The sequence below is a fragment of the Arachis hypogaea genome, chromosome 15 (assembly GCF_003086295.3).
Source record: "Arachis hypogaea cultivar Tifrunner chromosome 15, arahy.Tifrunner.gnm2.J5K5, whole genome shotgun sequence".
NCBI classification, from domain to species: Eukaryota; Viridiplantae; Streptophyta; class Magnoliopsida; order Fabales; family Fabaceae; genus Arachis; species Arachis hypogaea.
Window position 1 is genome coordinate 2,329,839 of NC_092050.1, and position 21,323 is coordinate 2,351,161.

The 21,323-nt window shown below is 31.3% G+C and overlaps 3 protein-coding genes across 3 annotated transcripts; all 3 read right to left on the bottom strand.

The window, feature by feature from the left end:
- Positions 1-7: 7 nt before the first annotated feature.
- On the bottom strand, positions 8-4,808 carry LOC112747525 (protein CYCLOPS-like). Its single transcript, XM_025795570.3, has 10 exons — positions 3,867-4,808; positions 3,120-3,166; positions 2,794-2,934; positions 2,634-2,682; positions 1,810-2,545; positions 1,410-1,453; positions 1,259-1,304; positions 832-880; positions 600-728; positions 8-432 (listed from the first exon to the last, which is right to left on the bottom strand). The coding sequence occupies exons 1-10, from the start codon at positions 4,056-4,058 to the stop codon at positions 309-311; spliced, it is 1,557 nt and encodes a 518-aa protein (XP_025651355.1). The 5' UTR covers positions 4,059-4,808; the 3' UTR covers positions 8-308.
- Positions 4,809-11,128: 6,320 nt separating this feature from the next.
- Positions 11,129-15,248, bottom strand: LOC112747528 (ATP-dependent Clp protease proteolytic subunit 4, chloroplastic-like). The gene is made up of 2 exons (XM_025795573.3): positions 14,650-15,248; positions 11,129-11,827 (listed from the first exon to the last, which is right to left on the bottom strand). The coding sequence occupies exons 1-2, from the start codon at positions 15,096-15,098 to the stop codon at positions 11,344-11,346; spliced, it is 933 nt and encodes a 310-aa protein (XP_025651358.1). The 5' UTR covers positions 15,099-15,248; the 3' UTR covers positions 11,129-11,343.
- A 2,850-nt stretch (positions 15,249-18,098) lies between these two features.
- On the bottom strand, positions 18,099-19,910 carry LOC112747530 (uncharacterized). The gene is made up of 2 exons (XM_025795574.2): positions 19,541-19,910; positions 18,099-18,923 (listed from the first exon to the last, which is right to left on the bottom strand). The coding sequence occupies exons 1-2, from the start codon at positions 19,681-19,683 to the stop codon at positions 18,269-18,271; spliced, it is 798 nt and encodes a 265-aa protein (XP_025651359.1). The 5' UTR covers positions 19,684-19,910; the 3' UTR covers positions 18,099-18,268.
- Positions 19,911-21,323: the final 1,413 nt, after the last annotated feature.

Consider the following 21,323-nt stretch of genomic DNA (forward strand, 5'->3'; position numbering starts at 1 on the left):
CTAGATGGAATCCGAAGGCCAAACACTTGTTATATATAGCCTACTAGCATTTGCACATTTCTTACAACCCTAAATCATGCTAAGCTTTATAAGTACATTAGATCCATGTTCTAGTTCACCAAATTCATTAGCAATATGATATCCTAATCTGCACTTCTCAAATCTCAAATAACAGTTAGATTTTACAAGTTACAAAATCAATATGAGATTTACGGAATATTTTGCAAATAGATTTCAGAGGTTCACTATTTATCAGGGGTAGGCCTAAACTGTCCCCCATAACTTAACTATGATGAGATACATAAGCATTAGATTTTTCCATTTTCTGATAACATTCTTTCAATCTCTTCTAGGAGGCGCTCTTTTTCGTCTGCCAACTCTTCGTTCTGCTTCTGAAGGTCTTCTATCTGTTTTGTCTGTTCAGAATCCTTCCTGAAAATTCGCAGCGTATGATCAATATATCAATTCATGTATATACAATTTGCTTACTAAGTTTAACAGGTAGTAGGAAAATAAAGAATGAAAATTCAAGTGATTCTATAATGTATGTTTCATCTTACTATCTTAGTAGGTGCTAAACTTTGTTTTTCTTTGATTACCTATTCATGAAGGACAGATTAAGTTTTAGCGACCGGACTTCCTTTTCAAGGGTCTCGCACCGCTTCAAGACAGCTTGCATGTCCGAGGGAACTGATGGTGTTAAGTTTCTTTCCTTTGCCTCAGCCATTCTGCATCACAAGAACATGGCTTTACAAATGAAACAGGTATCGAATACAATATGAGATAGGAAGAAACTCCATTATATGTGTTTCTAAGGATTGATCTACATACTTCCTTGAACGTTCCACCCTGCGCTTTTTTGTAGTGTCTACTTTTTCCTCTGCACAACCATTTAGTTTGAGATATAAGAGAGAGTCAAACAAAAAGCCATAATTTCAACTCAATCATTTTTTCATCATTTTCTCTATAGTTCCCATCATGTGATCCAGACAATCATGTCAAAATGATTAAGCAATTGTGTGAGTTGTGGTTTGGACATAAAATCTCTGTCTTAGCATAAGTTAGAATTTCACATGGTAAATCTTATTTCCAATATTTAATATTCGTTAACATTACCTCGAGCATCTAACTAGTATATTTTGTTATATTAAGAATTTAAGATCCATGGATTTATAATTATCCAAATGCATATGACATTGTAGAAAGTAGAATCTAAAGAAGTAGTCATTAACATGGTAATCTAAAAATAAATGGCTACCTGAGACTGCTGATGATACAGATCCATATCTGTCTAGACTTCTCCTCTGCACAATTTAACAAGATTTAAAGGAAAAATGATATAAATATTAACTCTTGTTGAAACCATAATTCTATCGAAGTAAGTTACGATATGAAAGAGTATGCTATACCTTCCGATCATCTTTGAGATTATCCATTATCTGTTCTCTGAAACCTGCACGTCCACAAAACACAATTGTAGTTTAACGGGGAAAAAGATGGACATTTGTTAAAAAAAAACCAAATAATGTAAAAAACATTCTATACTGATTGAAAACCAAATAATCAAAAAATATTATATTCCGAGTTCTGAGCTAAAATAGCATTTGAATGCAAATTATAAATTGGACATAATAATGGTGTGGACTCCTAGTTAGTACATTGTAGTCACTTCTTTTGGTGGATCAGTTTTCAAATAAAAGAGCTTCCGCAATGAACTGATTTAGTTTATTTTTGATATCAAACAACACGAACATGATGAAGGAAGTCGAATGAAAAATTATTTAGGATACTCCTTGTTAAAACTTATACCTTTGACTTTATTTTGAGTATTCTCTGAACTTTTACTCACTCCCACTTGTTTCCATGAGCTTTCGCCAAGAGTTTGATTTGAATTGCTGGGACCTTCACAAGCATCTAAACCAGAGGAGACAACAGGTGCAGCAGCAGAGGATTCACTTTGAGAAGGTTCTTGTGAAGCTGTCCCTATATACATTTGGTTTGTCTGATTAGCAAAGCTATCCATAACAAAGTTCATCGATCCTTCGAGCGTTTGCAGGACTCCGTGATCAACTTGGCCATTGGACATAGCTTGAACATTCACTGGCTTCTGATGACTCCAATTTTCTTGTCCTTCAAGAAAACTAGTTTGGAAAACAGGTTCTTGAGGACAAAAGATTCCATTTAGGCTTTTATCTGCGGCTTCCTTCTCGGCTCTCTTGCGTTGCAGAGTGTCTTTTAGTATGCTGACAGAAGATGAAACTTTATCTGCGTCACCGAATTGAAGTGTCTTGAAGGTAGATGAAGATGAGTTGGATGGAGTCATGAATGATCGCTGCTGGTTTGGAAGCTCATACATCGAGTGATAATCAATACCATTTAAATTTGCTGCTTCTTGTTTCATAGTGTCAATACCATCAACATGTTGAGGCATCATGCACATAGATTCGATACTTTGTGCTGCCTGCGCATTTTGCATTTCAGTATACCTCCTCCTCAATTCGGATGACCGGCTCCTAGTCATTCTTTGATCACTAAGAAACCATGCCTGCATTTAACAATGAGACTTCAAATGGCTAAGAATATTAATTGAATAATGACTTCAGCTGAGATTTTGATACATGATGTAAACATACCTTGGCCAGGAACAAGTTACCAGGTTGCAGTTCTCTATCTGCAGGATCTCTGAAGAAAATTGAAATTTCTTAGTCAAACAGATTAATATAAAGGTTACAAGACAAATTGCAGCATAGATTTAATGAGTATAGGTTGTTTGAGGAAAACAGAAGTAATTACCTGACTGGAAAATTAAAGTCACCTGAAACATCATTGGATAAAGGGTTATTAGTTTGTACATATGGTTTGTCATTGCTTCTTTCTTCTGAAATTACACCAACATGCTGCTGATTAGACACATTGGCAAGTTCTGTGGACACCCTGCAGTTAAAAGAGAGTCGCAATGTCAAAACAATATATAAAATCAGGACGTATGCCTCATATAATAAACAAAAGAAAAGAAAAGAAAATATTATGAAGGAAAGTCACAATTATCAGCATACAGAGATTATTGGAAACTAAACCACTTAATACTTTTGTGGAAGTGTATCTTCATATTAGCATACCTCTTTGATAATCGCCTGTTAAGTCCCATGCTTGATGAATTATAAACCTGATAAGAAAAACAAAGGTGTTAAATAATAGAAAATATAAATGCAGCAAAGTGTAGGTATAAGCAATATCCAATTACAAACTCCACACTCAAAAGGATCACTACATGGCATTGATATCATCGCCAACAAAACTAATTACAAGCCTTAATATTGTGTATTTGCAGACCATATTGCAGTAATAATAAGTAAAAAGAGTAAAAAGTGCAGTCAACTCAGAGGAACATATTCTTGAGATACAGGGAACTTTGTTGTTTAATTTTAATTGCTGCTTCTTGTTAATCCAACCTTGACATAACAATGTTCTAGATAGAACCAAATTGTATATCTAAATGTCATTAAGTAATGCAGAAAACTGAGTTCTTGGTAGAAACTCAGGAAATCTAAGCTATGCTGGTGAAATCCAGAAAAGTGTGAAATATGGTATTAGGAGCGGCAGGCACAACTCTCGAGCCAAATTAGTCGGACTCTCGGAACTCGGAAGTAGGAATAATTTGGGTATTGGCGGCAAAGATCAATGAAGTAGTATGTGTGATCATGTGTACTCAAGTAAAAGATATAGAGTTCAGGAATTCATTTTGAAAGATGTGTATGTCAAACAAAACTGCCATCATGGAAATTTTCTGCTCTGCTCTGAGACAAAACAGAACAGAAGCAACACAAGAAACATGATCAAAATGTGATGATATATAGCAATCTTGCCTCTCCATTAGTTAGCCAGCGTTTGAAGAGCTCCTCGCTGTCGACGCGAAAGCTTTGAGAAACATTCTTGAATCCCAACGTCTCCATGGTCGGAACTGGCATTCCAATAGGGCTCTCAATCACAGTCTTGAGGAACAACTCATCACTTGTGTTCTTGTACAAGCCAGAGAATCCCCTCCCTTCCATTTCCATGGTGATGGTAGTTTCTTCTTCCTCAAGGTCAACCACTTGAAGTAACTACTTTAATACTTTTTTTTCCAACTCAAAGCTTGTCTAATTAGCACTTAACAAGTTTCAGAAAGAAAGATTCCTATATGAGTTCTGTGTTATCACACTAACACAACTCCAAAAACCAAGTGAAGGAATAGTATGTTTCAAAACTTTGTGACATTACTTCACACACTATAAAATTGAACCCCACAAACTCAATCTTTGAACTTTGTCAAACTAGCAATTTCCCTTTTAAGAAAAAGAAGGGAGAAAAAAAGAAAAAGAGTTGATCAGTTTTAGTTCAGGAATTTTTACATACACCCTTCATGCATAACAACTAACATACAAGTTACAGCACATGAACAGGTCTTAGTGAAACTTCAATCAACTTGGAATACAATAATATATTTTATATAAAAAAAAAACTTCATTAGAACTCGGTATCTAGTATTTACTTTGGTCAATGACAGGCATTACTGTATATAAATATGCTTTCACTAACAATGAAAAAATGACTCCATAAGATTCTGTTTCATTCATTTGTCTCTTCTATGCAATGAAAGCAGAAAATTATAAAAAATAAAAAATAAAACAACTTGCGGCGGTTAATGTGAGTGCGTCAACGGTTTAGAAGGCGCGTTGAAAATGGGATTTTAAGGGGCAGGATTAAAAGTGAGAAAAGATTTCAGCTTTTGGGTGAAGCAAAGAGAATAGTTGCATTAGTTTAATGACAATTTGAACAAATTAATTAACAAAAATTAGTGACTAAGGTGGGTGGTATTGGGTGATGGGAGAATGAGAGTGACATTGAAGAACTTCATTGGTTGAAATTTTATAATAAAGAAGCTGTTGAGATGCCGTTTTCATTGTTGGCTTAGGACTGCAAGCAACTTTCCTTAATCTCATCTCCATCAAATCTCTTCTATTCAATATCAAGCTTTTTTCTTCCTTTAATTTCATAATTTTCTTTTAATTTTTTAGTGTATTCTCCACAAATGAAGGACTAATTTGTTAGGCTACATTTATTTATTTATAGGAATAGAAAATTGAAATAGATATTCATTATATTCTATTTTTTAAATCTTGTTCTCAATTTCTTGTCTTATTTTATTTTCAAAAACAAACTCAATTTTATGAATTGAAATTCTATTAAAAATTATTATTGACTAATAAATTACAGTGAAAACTCAGGTGCAGTCGACTTTACGTGAAGTTGATAGTTGAGAGCTGTTAAATAAAAATATAGTCAAGTCAGTTAAATCATCTAACGACTTTCAGCTATCAACTTCACGTGAAGTCGACTGCACTTGTGTTTTTATCATAAATTACTATGTGCACAACACTTTCTAATTGCATGCTTTGACTAAATCCTCGTTTTGGTCCCTGAGATTCATGGGATTATTCATTTCGGTCTCCGAAATTTAAATTACCTATATTGGTTCTCCAGATTTAAATTTGGGCACCAATATGGTTCTTCGACTCTTTCCAGTGATGATTAGCAAATAGAGTGCTGAGATGACCCTCTTCCTATCACGTTGGACGCTCTAACGGCTAGTTGATATGGCGAGGGTTGTATTTGTATCCAATTTAGTCCCTCTTTGTTAAAACTTTGTCATTATAACTCAGATAAATAATAAGATAATTAGGGTTTCAAGGACTAAATTGGATACAAATTCAACTCTCGCCACGTCAGTTAGCCGTTGCAGTATCCAGCGTGATAGGAAGGGTGTTATCTTAGTACTTCGTTTGTCTTATCATCGTCGAAAATAGTCGAGAGATCACATTGGTGTCCGAACTTGAATCTAAAAGACCAATATAGATAATTTTAAATTTTAGAAACTAAAATGAGTAATCACGTGAATCTTAAAGAAGTCATAGTTTGAATTTCAAGCAATCATTACGTATAAACACATATTAGACTTTTAATTATAACTTCGAAAAACATCTTTATAAATATTTTTTTTAGAAATACTCCTAACTTTTAAACGCCTTTTAAAGAAAAATGAACTTATACTTTAAAAAAGCATAAAACACTTGTTAAACATTACTATGTAGTTTCCTTAATTTATAGCGCAAGTGCTGACTACATAACAATAATAAAGTAATGAATGGTGATTTGTTGCCCACAACAACGCATATACGTGCCATGGAAATGCAATTATCATTACTTTGGTGATAGGATTAGATAGAGAGAGAGGGAGAGAGACCTTAGAAAAATTATTTGGGTATCTCAAGATGCATTTTTAGAATAATATTAGAGAAAAAAATAAATTTATTTTATTTAATATTTATTAATTATAATAATTAATAAATACTGAATAAGAGAAATTTAAACTATTTTAACTGATTTTTTTTTTCTCAAGCATTATTATTATCCAATATTCAATACGAAGACATCGGTGCAGGCTACATTATTATTCTTGAACAAATTACATTCTTTTGTTATTAGCTTTTAGTTAAAAAATAAATTTTTTATTTAACTCAAGAGGCATGTATGTTATTATTACTTATTATTACACCCATAATTTGTACATCATTCCTTTTTTCGTTACTATCCAATTTCCCTAAATCAAAATTGGAAAGTGAGAAAACAAGCACTAATATTGTATGTGGATCAAAGTTCCTATTCTATTCTATGTTTCTAACAGCATTGGTTTTGCAATAGAAATTAAACGGATTAAGTATATATTACTGAATTGGTTAATGTGTAAGTGCGAGGAATATATAAAATTGGTCTTACATTAAAAAAAAATAAAAAATAAAAAATTTATAAGATAAAAAATTTATTAATTTATTATCTTAAAATTTTGAATTAAATTTATATACATATCCTTATGAAGTGATTTTTTTTTCATTCTCAATTTTTCATATAATAGAAATATAATTGAATATTAGATACTGACGAGTAGTTAATTAAAACATACATAATACTACTGTCGAAAGATTATTATTAGATTATTATTAGATTATTAAGTCAATGAATAATAGCTCAAATGACATAGTCTTCTCATACTCATTTAAGAGGTTACGAGTTTGAATCTCTTATTTTTGATAAAAAATTTTTTTTTTGAAAACAATCAGCTCAATACAATAGTAGTGGAGCAACCAAAGTCATCCAAACTAGAAACAAACAACAAATCCGTCCCATGTCATCTCCGGCATAGCCATCAACAACTGAAGGGATCTCCACCGCTCCACTCGATCGCGCAGAAGCACCTCAATCGGTGATTACGTTCTTCCAACCTCTTCGGTTCTTCTGTCCAACTAAAAAAGTGTTCTTTCATCGATTCCGGAAAAGACCATCGTCGGCCAAAGGCTGAAATCCACACACTCCACACCTGCCAAGTAAATACACATCCTAGAAACAAGCGATGTACATCTTCCACCTCATTGTTACAAAGAATACAAGTAGTATCGTCCTGACTTATGATTATAAACCGGCTCAACCTGTCTTTTGTATTCACTCTTTCTATTAGAACGAACCAGACAAACAGTTCCATTTTAGGCGGAACCAACCTCTTCCAAATAGTCCTAGTAAAGCTATAGCTAGTTACCTCTTCTGGGATCAGTTCCTCCTGCATCAACATTATTATTAAAAATATTAATTAAAATATATAGTAGTGTAATGCATCAACACTTGTGGAATCATATTAAAGGTTTAAAACAACTAAACAACTAACTATTTGGTTACATATAATTATAATTAGTTGGAACAAGAAGAAGAAGACATGGTTATGCACACCACATCACCTAATCATGCAATTTTTGCAGGCAAACTAATCAATATACTATTTCAACCTTGATAGCAATTGCAACATTTTCTATCTATATACCCCTTTAGTATATATTTTACCATTGGCAAATCTGATACTGTTAGTTTTTAGCACATTTCTTAATTAAAAAAAAAATAGATCCAGTACATTAATTTAAGAAAAGGAAATCTAACATAAAATAATATTTGGTAGTCTTACAAAATGACACAAAATATAGAGAGATAATAAAAGAAATGAAAATAATACAGAGAAAAAACTTTCTATCTTACTCTCTTATTATTGCTTTTCTTTTGTCGTCTATCATCACCACTTGAGGGAAGTATACAAAATGCACAAAATTTGTGTAGTAAACACAAGAAAGATATACAATATAAGAATAAAAAAAATGCTTTTTATACACTAAAATTAGTTATAAAATCAATTATTTTATTTTGAGTTTAATTTTACATAAAAAATATTATATGCACATTAATATATATAAATTTTTAAATCAATCATCATATATTTGTGTATAAATATATGTATTGTTTAACTTATTTTTAATATATATTTTATATTTTAATATATATTTTATTAAGATAATTAATTTGGTGACTGAGTCTTAGTATACACATAGTATAATTGATTATACATATTAATTCACGTATTTTTCTTAAAAAAAAGATCTTTTTTCAATGAAAAAAGATCTTTTTTTTATTTTTTAATGTGTTTGGCAAATTTTTAATAGTAAAAGTAAAAGCACTAGTAAAATAAAAAAAGATCTTTTTTGAGAAGCTGTAATTTACATCTTTTTTTAAAAGATCTTTTTTTCTTAAAAAAAATATATTTTTTATGTAATAAATAAACAAAAAAGTACTTCTATATTATTATACCCAACATAATTGATAGATAAAAAGACCTTTTTACATGAGATATCCAAATATAAAATTACTTTTACTTCTCTATAAAATCTTTTAAAAAAAGATAACTCGAAAAAAAATCTTTTCTTAAAAGCTCACTCAAACAAGTCCATAATCAGTCACAAGAATAATCAAATATACCATAATAAAATAATCAAATGTACAAGACGGATAATCAAAATTGTTTACAAGAACAAAATATTTTTTTTGGAAATATCAAATATGTTGGACAAAATAAGTAAGGAGGATACAAGAGAAAAACTTGGAGCTGCGTTTATTATTGAAAAAAAAAATAGAATTTCTTCTGAGATGGTTTGAAATTTAACAGGAGATCAATAAAACATCTGGTTAGAATAGTTGATAAAAAATAGACATATATATGGTGAAAGATAGAAGAAAATCTATAAAAATCATGTACGAAGAACATAATATATATATATATATATATATATAGAATTCAATGATATTGTTTGATTCATATAGTTAATTAATTCTATCTAATGAGATAAGACTTTATTATTATTATTATTATTGTTATTATTATAACTATATATTTCTATATGATTACCAATTCATAATTTTTTTGTGTGTGTATACGTTGCAAAATTATATTATATTTTGTACATATTTTCAGTTCCAAATACATTTTTGTATCTTAAGACAATATTCAATCTTGTGGATTCCTGTCAAACTTAACCTTTGAAATCTTCGTTATGAGTCAACTGTTTATGAAACTTACTTTGATGAGAGAGGATCGAGGAAAATAGAATGAATCATATAAGGGAGTATGTAATATGTTACACATCATTCAGACATAAAATTAAATAGAGCAAGAAACAAATTGACTTATATTATTTTTTAAAAATGTTGGTTTGAACTTTGAACTTTGAAAATTAAGAGTCAAATTATGAAACGGCATAATTAGAGGGAATATTATGGTACATTCCTCATGCTTGGCCAATTTATTTTCAACAGCAGAGAAGACAATGTTGCTCTTTTTAGCATTTAAAATTAGAAGCACTGAGAGTCAATAACACGGTTTTAATTATTTAATTATTAGTTCACTAATCAAAATTCAATAGTGTTGCTAATTAGTCGGCAGCATATTTTGTTTGATTGGTGACTTATGAAACAGTGTCTATCATTATCATAGAAAGTTCATGCTTCATCATTAGTTTATTTACAGTAAAATATTTCTATATTAAGTATAGACAATTGATGTGATATTTTATTTATTTTTGGGTAACATATGAATTTGTTTTAAATAAAATTCATAATTCATCTAACCATGTACTATAAGTTAATAGAATATTCTATATTTATAACAATTTTCTTATGCTATACCCTTTATTACAGATATCAGTATAATACTAATATCTTTTTAATAACCCAAATTGTATTTTCTAAATTCTTTTTTCTTTCAGGGTACCCACAACTATTGGCAGACTACTAAATCCCTTGGCACATGAATGTTTATGTAGTGTTTGGATGGAAGATTGAAAGACATAACTCAAAGATAAAAATTGAAAGATAGAAAATTAATTTTTTATTATATTTGGTGTAAAGTGTATAAAACTGAGTTACGTTCTAGTATCTTATTTGGTTTAAAATAGAAATGGAGATTTAAATAAGTAAAATTACTAAAATATTCCAAGCCCTTTCCCCTTAACTAATTAAATTTAATACAATTATGTAAAGTGTATATCAAAATCAATCGCTAATATAACATATATTAAAATATAAAATACACATTGAAAATAAATTAAATAACACATCTATTTATATACAAATATATAATATACACATAATAATTTTGAATTTCATATTAATATTGACAATAAACCCAAAAAAGCCTAGATTTATGCAGCAAGACCTTACCAAACAAGACAAAGGGGTAGCCGGTCTTAGCTGATCTCACGTTTTTGCTTAATTCAAATCACCTAAATTATAGGCAGAATCAAATATCGTTTTTTCCCCTTAATATAACTTGTTTTAGACCAACTTAGTTAGACTTGATTAACGAAAAGACTTGGATATATAACATTATTCTTATTAAATTCTACACCAACTTTGAAAATAAGTCTCTCATTTTATTAGTATAGAAATAGGTTCACATTACAAAATTCTTAGTTTTAAACAAACAACAAACTTCCTAATCATAGTTATGCAATGGTACCAACAAATCCAATCCTCAACATTGAAAGCTCATTCCTCTATTTGTTCTTATCTATCTCTCACTGGTCCTCTTTAGTACATTCTTAAATCGATGTATCTAAATATGATTATACTTAGATATATTGATTCAATGATGCAATAAAAATTGACGGTAACAAATAAATAAGAACCAAGAGAGTAAAAAGTAAATAAAATAAAATGAGAATTGAACAATAAGAGCTTTATAACAATAAACAAGATGAATAAACATCAAATAACAAATTTCCCAATAATTAGATTACAATTCTTAACAACCAAAAAGTGGCAATCATAACAATCCTAATCGTTAAGCCAAAATGTTGTAAACTGCTATAACCAAAAGAGAAACTTTTTAAGTTTTGAAGATGTAATGATGTACCAGTAATTGTAACATGATAAACCTTAGTATATCTCATCATCAGGGATGTCTGGGTTCAGGAATTTCTTAGGGTCTTTACTTATTTCTTCATAATTCAGTGTTGATTTCACCCTTTCTGGAACTGGCATCAGAGGAATAATTCTATCTCTATCTATTACACCATCAATGATTCCATACTCAACTGCTTCAATTGGAGACATGTACCTATCCCTATCAATGTCTTTCTGGACTTGTTCGAATGAGCGACCGGTGAAGCTTGAAATAATTCTTGTGACGTTGTTCTTGTTGTGCATAACTTCTTTTGCCTGAATCTCTACATCTATAGCTTGTCCGCTGGCACCTCCAAGAGGCTGATGAATCATAATTCGTGTGTTTGGCATAGCAAGGCGCTTGCCTTTGGTGCCGCCACCGAGGATGATGGACGCAGTTGATGCTGCGATTCCGAGTGCAACTGTGGAAACATCAGCCCTCACAAGCTGTACGGCATCATAGATAGCCATCGTAGCACTAAATAAATGATATCATGAAAACCAAATTAGCGGTGGAAAATGACATCAAACTCAACAAAATATTGCATTGAAAAACAATTAAACACTGATTCCTCATTTCCTAATTTCCCAACAGCACGCATAACCAATATGTTGTCACTACTTAGAAACAACATGGGCGAGAACATGTACATCTTGGTTTAATCAGCGTCAAACTATACAATACAAAAGGGAAAGTCAAAGAATGACAGCCATGATCTTCTGAAATCAAAAAAATCATTGTGTTTCAAAAAAGTAAAAGACATGTTAACTAAGGCTTGGTTTGGTAAAACTTTTTCAAGAGGTGCTTGTGCTCTTAAAAAGTTCAAGTGCTTATACTTGCGGCTTTTAAAAGTTAGGAGTGCTTTTGAAAGCACCTATGCGGGAGCTTTTTAAAGCTGGCTTGTGCTTATCAAATTTTATTTATTTTTCTACACATATTTCCCGCTATTATATTGCCATTGAAATCCTTATTTCTAACTTCTCATCCTAACCTTCACAAATTCTAACACAGTCTTCATATATTTTTTATTTTTCAACATAATCTTCACAAATTTCAACACAAATACATCTCGATCACATATTAGGTATGAACTTCTATCTATTTATATTATTTTTTTGTGCATTGTTTTTATATTTTTTCAGTAGATCTATGATGTTTATTTGTTTTTTATCTGTTCTTTGAATTGTGAAGAGGTTGACTTGGTTTATGAAAACCAATCATAAAATTTTCCTTGCATGAATATTAATCAAAATTATAATAACAACATGTATATACATATGTAAATATAGATATACAATTATAAGAGTAATTTATTTGAGATATGTGTCCCATTTTTTGTGATCTATAAAGGTGAGCCAATATATAAATAATTTTTTATTTTAAAATTATTTTATTTTAAAATATTATATAAAATTTTAAAAAATTTGAAAAAAGAAATTATTCTTCGTTATAATTATAAACATGTTTATTATAATTTTTTAAGTTTTAAAAACTGTTTTACCAAACACAATTGTGGTGCTTATACTTATTAAAAGTCATCTTTAATTTGATTTTACCAAAACGTAAGTGCTGCAGCTTTTAAAAAGTTGTCTTTTAAAAGACAGCTTTCATGAGCTACTTTCAAAAAGTAAAAACTTTACCAAACCAAACCTAAGAAGGGAAGAAAAAGAAACACTTCATCTGAGTGGAGGCCTCCTATCTCTCTGCAACAAAGAATCCAAATCTCTAGTCTTAAAATTGACTAAAGCCGAAGTTTGAGATGTTAAAGATATCTTGTAGGGGGAAGTACTCAGAGAATTTGGCCTATTTTGGGCAATAATGGACTCGCATCTTTTACAAAACATATGGAGAATTCAAGGTGCAATCAGGGGCTGATTTGATTGTGAGCTAATTCCATTAGAAAGCATGGTGATATAGTCATAATGATTAACGAATATACTAACGCAGGAGCTCAAAGTTACACCTTTCCTTCAAACCACAAGGAGGCAATGCAAAAAATGGGTAACAAGTTTTTTGACCAAAAACTAGAAAACGAGTTTGAAGGCCCTGATGTAAAGTTGTATACTAAGTTACTAAAAATCACAAACTAGATAATAGATATTAATATGATGGAAATGAGAGGAAACTTGGACTAATGAAGGAGTATCAACAAATCACTATTGATTCTTGAAACTAAATTGTTCAAGGCCAAATTTATAGCTAAAGCCTGCTCAATTGTCTAAAATCTCTAACCTGTCTCTCTTTATCCATATGGAACACAACTCTTTTCCAATGTCTATGTCAAATCCACATAAGAAAGATACAAACTTCAAGTGGCTGTAGTTGTCTTTCCCTTGTTATTTTCCTCAATTGTTTGGTACAATTTCCATTTGAACCTCCAAATGCACCTATTTAAACAGTTTAAAAATTTTGCAAGCCAAAGGAACCTTTGAGGGGAAAAAAAACCAAAGCCGTCCATTGATTATCATGTTATTTGTTTATACCTGTGTTTATTTCCAAGTCATAGTTTTAACTTTTAATGCCAGCTACTGTGGAGCACTCAACCCTAAAAAAATGATATAGCAAGATGGGTTGTTACATGCCTAGGGAAAGTGTCATCTGGGTGAGAGGGCTGATAAATGCAAGTAGCGGATGTAATAGAGTTATTCTAAACCCCAGAAAGCTTCAGTCGAACCAGAAGCAAAACTGCAAAAGGCTCTAAACTATTAATGCAAAACAGTAGACAAGGAAAAAAGAAGGAGGTGGGGGGTTCTATCTTCAAATTCTAAATTAGCAACATTGCAATTATGCCTCCAATGCTATAATCAGAATAATATGCATACAAATTGTAATTCCTGTAAATGACTTGCACATTGCCATTTCGCAGCATAAATCACGAAAACAAAAACTCTCTGTCCAAGTCTTTTACATACTACAACCCATGAACCTAAATGCAGCTTGACATTACTGAAATAGTTAATACTTAAGACAAATTCACTTCAAACAAATTGCAATAACCTAGACCTTCATGAAGTATAATCCTTGATTCGAAATCATCAAACATTGAGCATCAGAACACAGCTAATCTAGTCAATGAAACTATATGACTGTGAATTTCATTGGAACTATAAATCAACCCCAAAGTTGGAACAGCATTACTCTAATGTACATCATAAGAACAATAATTCTAAATTCAAAACCACCATCAAACACTCTTAACTCAACTCAGCTAAACCATATAAACGGTGACCACATGAACTGAAACTCATTGCAAAACTTCTTTATGCAATTTGAAAGTAAGAGAAGTTTAAAAAAATCACCTGAGAGAACCACCAGGGGAATTGATGAAGAGCCTAATATCTTTGGTTGGGTCCTGAGCATCCAACAGCAACAACTGACTCATAACGGCGTCAGCAACGAAGTCATCGATGCTGCTGCCCAAGAACACGATCCTCTCTCTCAACAACAGACCCATCACGTCGCTCTCGGCACCTCTCAAGGCCGTGGCCGGCGTTTGGGGCGACGAGAGCTGAAAAGTGATACCAGGTTTTCGCGTTTGGGACCCAAAGTTTGCAGCTTTGGACGGTGCAGGGGAAGCGGCGGTGAGGTGGCAACGGAGTGGGGTTACGGTGGTTGAAGATTGGGGAAAATGGGTTTTGGGGTTAAACGAAGAAATGGGTGGCTTTGGAAAGAGGGTACGGAAGGGAGAACGAGAGAGCGAGAGAGAAGAAGTTGAAGGGTTAGAAGCTGAAAGTGAGAGCAAATCCATGGTGAAGTGTCTGAGAGAGAGAGAGTGCGAGAAGAAAGTGAAGGGGGAAAGCTTTGAAGCCCTGATATTCAAGGATAATTCTGTCAGGCACTTTTGTTTTTCTGGCTTATTTTTAAATTTTGTTATTTTTTTTAAGGGAAAGTATTGGAATGAACCAATATTAATTGTGTACAATGAATTAAAAAAATAAAATTAAAATTAAAAATTAGATCATTAATTAATTATTTAATTTTAAATTTTAAAATTTGAAAATTAAGATTAGTATTTAAATTCATTCACAGTTAGTTACAAAAAAAATTCATTCACGGTTTCACACTATGTACTAAGAGTGTAAGTTACCGAACCGGATCGAAAATTATCGTAAACCGAACTGAAAATTACAACAACTAATTTGAAAACCGAAAAAAAATCGATTTTTTTTGGTTTTTTTTAAAACCGATCAGTTCGGTTGGCTCGATAGAAATCGAACCGAACCAAACCGAACCGAAGATATGCATCTATTTCAATATTTTAACCATTTTAACCTTTAACCTAACAACAAAAATCTCCAACCCCTAACCATTTCAATGTTTTACTCTTATTATTTCAGTTTATTAACTATTTTGAACCTCTAATTATTGTGATTCATATTTTGCTCATTAAAATTAAAAACCAAAAAAACCGACCGAACCAAACCGCTGTTGGTTCGGTTCGGTTCGATTATTGAAAAAATAACAAACCGAACGATTGTGTGTTTGTAGGAACCGAACATATCGGTTCGGTTGGTTTTTGGTCCAAAACCGAACCAAACCGAACCGATAACACCCTACTATGTATGGTTATTTCTAATCTTACCGTAACTTCCGATACACGTCCAAAACTCACCGTCATCTTCTCCGTTTTCACCTCGCATCACTGAATTTCTCGCCGGCCATACCGAGGCCGCCTATCCTCCCACCGACACCGTCCTCACCTCCGCCGATCAGCCCGATGCGCCTCGCCCTCCGACGCTCAGTTACTGCCGCTGTTTTCGTGCCTCTTTTCCGAACCGGCTTCGCTTTCTCTTATTCCTTCAAGCCTCTTCTCACCGATGATACCACCATGCTCTTCTTCTTTTTTGGATTCAAGCATGGTTAGCTTCTTTCATGATTTGAGCCATATGCTTCACAACAATGCCGCTTTTGTCATGATTAGTCATTCAAAATTATGTTTCACCACAATAATAGTTTCTTCTCTTTATTCATCTTCTTCTATTTTAATGGTCAATTTAGGATAGTCATTTTAGTAGGTATATTTTGATTAGATTGAGTTTAGTTATATATAATTAAAATATGTTAGATGTTCAATTCATTAAGTATGCGGATGATTATTTTTATTCATAAGTGTATGGTTATTTTTATTAAAGGTCAGTGGCGTGTGGCAAGCCAAGTAGTGACGGTGAAATGGGATGATTATTGATGAAGGTGGGATGGCCGCCGGTTGAAAAAGAAGAGAGTATTGGAGAATTTCATATGGTTATTTTTTTTAAATAACTAACTGAATTTTTTAAAAATTTAAAATTTGAAATTTGATGTAAAATAATTGAAGAGTTTTTAAATTTATTATTTCGTGGATAATTTTTATTTTTAATTCATATTGGGCCAAATAAGCAGTCAATTATACACATTGTATAAATATCTTTTAATTATACTCAAAATCCGTACATTAATATTATACATAGAAAAGATCAATTAATTATATTCTCTGTTATATGTGTTTATTAAATAATAGAGACTAATTTATCAAAAAAAAAATTTTTTTATCAAAATTTGATGTAAAAAGTAAAAACTAAAATTTGTTGAACTACGAAAAATTCCTTGAAATTTATTTGAGATATTACTTATAAAAAAACTTCCATAATTTTACTTAAAAAACAGTGACAAATAGGAGGGGGTTTTTTTATTTTCACCAGCTTTAAATATACTTCTCAAAATATACTAATTAAAAATTAAGACTAAGATTATTATTAAAAAAAATTAAGTAATTTAATTTGTAATAAAACCTTACTCTCTATCTAAACTTTGTGGAGCAATTTGTCATTTTCAACATCTTCAACGACTAGGGGGTAAATAACTAAATATATTCCATATAAGTGTGAATGAATTGGATTTGAATCTACAAATAAAGGAGTTGTCTACCTGTGTGTTGATGAATCATGCATTAGATAATACTATAATAGTGAAGCTGAGTTTGTGAACTTTTATTTACTTGAAAATTCAAAATTGCAATGTTCTACGTATGTATGTATCAAATTATGCAAATTCTTCGTCATTCGTTAGATTTATCCAGTCATAATAATTAATAAACCAACTTTACATAATAGTAATCTTTTATTTTATTCAGATGAATATGCTCAAGACAAGAAAGGATTATAATAATTAGTAAGGAAGTCTTGAATTGCAATCTTCGTTTTCTTGAACTACAGCTGATTAATAAAGAAATGTTAACATGCACCTTTTATTGTTGCTTTCTCTGACTTTGTGAGGTCTCATCTTCACTCCAAAGCTGTGCAGAGTGTAGCTACTAGAGAAGGCAGCTTCTAAAATCTCTAAAACATCACTTTTTCATCCTAAATTCTAAAGTTCTTAGTCTGAATTCAATGGAGACTCACAAGACACAATTGAAATATGAGGTCATTCTCCACCTCATAAACTCTGCACAAGCTTATAGAAATATAATCAAGGCGCTTAAGTTCTCAACTTTTGGCCTTAACTCAATTCACCCTTCGTTCTGAACCTCAAGGTTTGAACTCATTATAGGCTCATAATATAATCAAGAACAACAAAGTTTTATCCCACTAGATGAGATCAGCTATATTAGAGACTCACGAAATATGTCTAAAATATCTGTTCTTATTTCCGGTATGTTGATCCTATGAATGTTTTCTAAGACTTATATCTTACAATAGTGTATGGACATGAGATTCCTAGGATACAGACACCCGAAGCATATGGTAGAAAGCAAAAGCAGCAACTCAAAATGTGAAAAAATTCTCAAGATGATATATAATTGTATTAATAGTATATTAATAAACAGTCAATAGAAGGTCTAAGTCTGTCTAATTTAAAAAAAAAAAAAGAGATTCTATGTCAGATACTATTACAGACTAATATAATAAAACTTCCTTTCTACTACACTATGCCTCTGCCAACCTACATGTCTTCTTCTTCTTCTTCTTGGATATCATCTGAACTTTGGAGATGGCTCAACTTAACTTTTGCCCTCTTTGATTGTGATGAGTCTTCTCTTGCATCCTCTTCGTTAGCCTTCCTCTTCTCTCTATCACTATTTTCGTCATCCTCATTAGTCTCTGTCTTCTCTCTGTCACTGTTTTCTTCATCAACAGCCACTGCAGGCTGTTTGGCACTTGAATTATCTTCTGATTCCAACGTGGATGCTTTTGGATCAGACTGTTCAGCTTTATCTTTGTTGCTAGATGCTCTGTTCTTGGCTGATCTTTCGAATTCCTCCAGAAACGAGCGGACTTCTTCATTGTTAGCAAGATCCAAAGGGGTCTTTCCCGCCCTTGTCTTGGCAGTAAGACTCGCCCCTTTCTTGGCCAAGTACCTAACAAGCTCCAGATGGGAACCTTGAGCTGCGTAGTGTAATGAATTCATGCCTTTGCGAGTACAAGCCTTGATGGATGCACCAGCTGCAACTAGAGCCTTAACAACTTCCAAATGCCCCTTCTGAGCAGCAAAGTGTATTGCAGCCATGTCATCCATAGCAGAAGCACCAACATCAGCCTTATTCTTGCACAGATAACTTACTATCTCTGAATGTCCAGCAAATGCTGCTAAATGAAGTCTATGGTCCAAAGCTAATTGTCAAAGGAACAAAGTGGAAATGCTATGATTTCCAAGACAAACCAAATTCATTTTACCCTATATAAAACATCCTTACTTATTTCCAATTCTTCCCAGGGTATCTTTAATTAGAGAAAAAAAATTGGGTGAAAGTTTTCTTTGATGAGCTTCATGAGTCCATGTGTAATTTTAGTCATCAAACACCTCCATGAAAAATTTCAACCCATTTTTACTCGCCAATAAAACAACCCTAACCTCATAATAACAAGTTCATAGGGCATTACACATTAAGCACATAACAAAGTACCAAATCATTTTCAGATAAAACATGCAGCACAACTCTGTTCTTGCAACAAAAAGATAAAAAGCATAAACAATAAGTCCACAGAGATTCCAATACAATGGTATTAGGGAAGCTAATCCACGATTCGATGCAGATAGGTCAAAAAGGAAAGGGATGAAAATCATGGTGCAATGGATTCAATTATCATCAGGAAAGAACAAGTTAAACTTCAAAGCAAGCGAATTGAATGGAGAATTTACCATGGGAACCGAACAGATTGTTAGGGTTCCGTTAGCAATTATTAGTAGTAGTGATAATAAATGAGAGGAGGATACGGTGTTCTGGAATGCTTGTCTCTGGAATTAACAGCCAAAGGGTTTGAAGTCAAAATCATCTGAACAGCGACGAGATCACCGGACCTTGCCGCCGTATGAAGCTCGTCGCCGGTGCTTCCTCTCTGTGGGTTGCCTTTACCCATCTCCACGCGTTCCTCTCTGCTGCTTCACTTCACACACACTGTTTCGTTTTGGTTTTGTTTTGTATTCTTTTAAAGTTGTGTAATTGATTATATTGTGTAATTAAATTATATAATTTATGTTATACGTTTATTTAATTAAAAATATGTAATTATATAATTGTTTAATTACACAAATAAAAAAATACTTAGTGACAAGGTATTGTTTAACTAAAAAAAACATGTACAACAAATAATTTTTATTTGACACAGAATCTAAATATGGAAGCAACAAAATTTTTAAAGTCGTATCTACCAAATCTTAAAAGGATGATAACAATGTATACACACATTTTAATCTAGTCGTATGACTCTTATCTGAAATAATTAACTCTTATTGATGTTAGGTACTAAAATTAATAGGAATAAAATAATGTAATTAAAATTTGTGAATAAAAAATGAATGAAATTGAACGAAAATTTAGATATTAGTAAAAATAATATAATTAAGTGGTAAAATTATAATCTTTTAAAATATATAAAAAAATTATAATATTTTTTATATATTATAAAAGTTTATGCAAATAAATTATACATATAAAAGATTATACTAATTTTTTTTCTAATTTTTACTTATTAATTTTATGCAAAATATGACATACATTAATAAATATCTTAACTATCTATATATAGTTTTCTAAAAGTAATCATATGAGAAACAAATAAATCACCACTTATTCAAGTTATTATAATACCAAGTTGATTAACTTAATTTTGTCAAGCTCTCATCTTATACAACTTTATCAAGTTATATGATATTAACTTAATCTTATCAACATGTATAACTTATTTTTAACACATGATTAAATAACAATTCATTATTTGACTAAGTTAAAGATGACAAGTAAGCTAGTTTATTCAATTTTGACCTTAATCGAAGATTATCAGTAGATATTCTAAACTTTCATATGCTATATATATATATATATATATATATATATATATATATATATATATATATATATATATATATCATTTTTAAGTTGATCAAGTGGTAATTGATAACATTATACTTAGACTTTAGTCAATTTTATAATGTTCTTTAGTTTTTTTTAAACTTTAACTTACTTCACTTGTATCACTTATAATCTCTAATTATTTTGTTCATTTCAAATAAAAAAGAATAATTTTACTTCTTCTTTTTACAATTGGCACCATCATTATCATTCTAAAACATAATTAAAACATTCTGCTCACTTCAACTAAGTTAAATTATTGTGTTTCTCAACAATTTAAATACATCATTTTAGTCAAGTTAAATGATAATGACTTTCAACGATTTATGTAAACTTTTTGAATTAAGTTAAATAGCTAAAGTCTCAAATGATTTACTAATGTATTTTTCACTAAGATAAATCTTGATGACGTCCCACAATTTAATATAAAAACCTAATTCGTTGTTAACTATCACGATTTATGTAATTTATTTAGAACAAAAATAATTATTTATGTTTTAAAATATTTATGTAATATTGTTATGAATTTGTTTTATTCATGTCATTTACCCAAAACTCTCCTGCATGGCTGCATGCATATATAGGTCCATTATTAACTTGTAAGTGGTATATTAATTCAAATAAAAATTTTAATAAATTGTGGAAGGA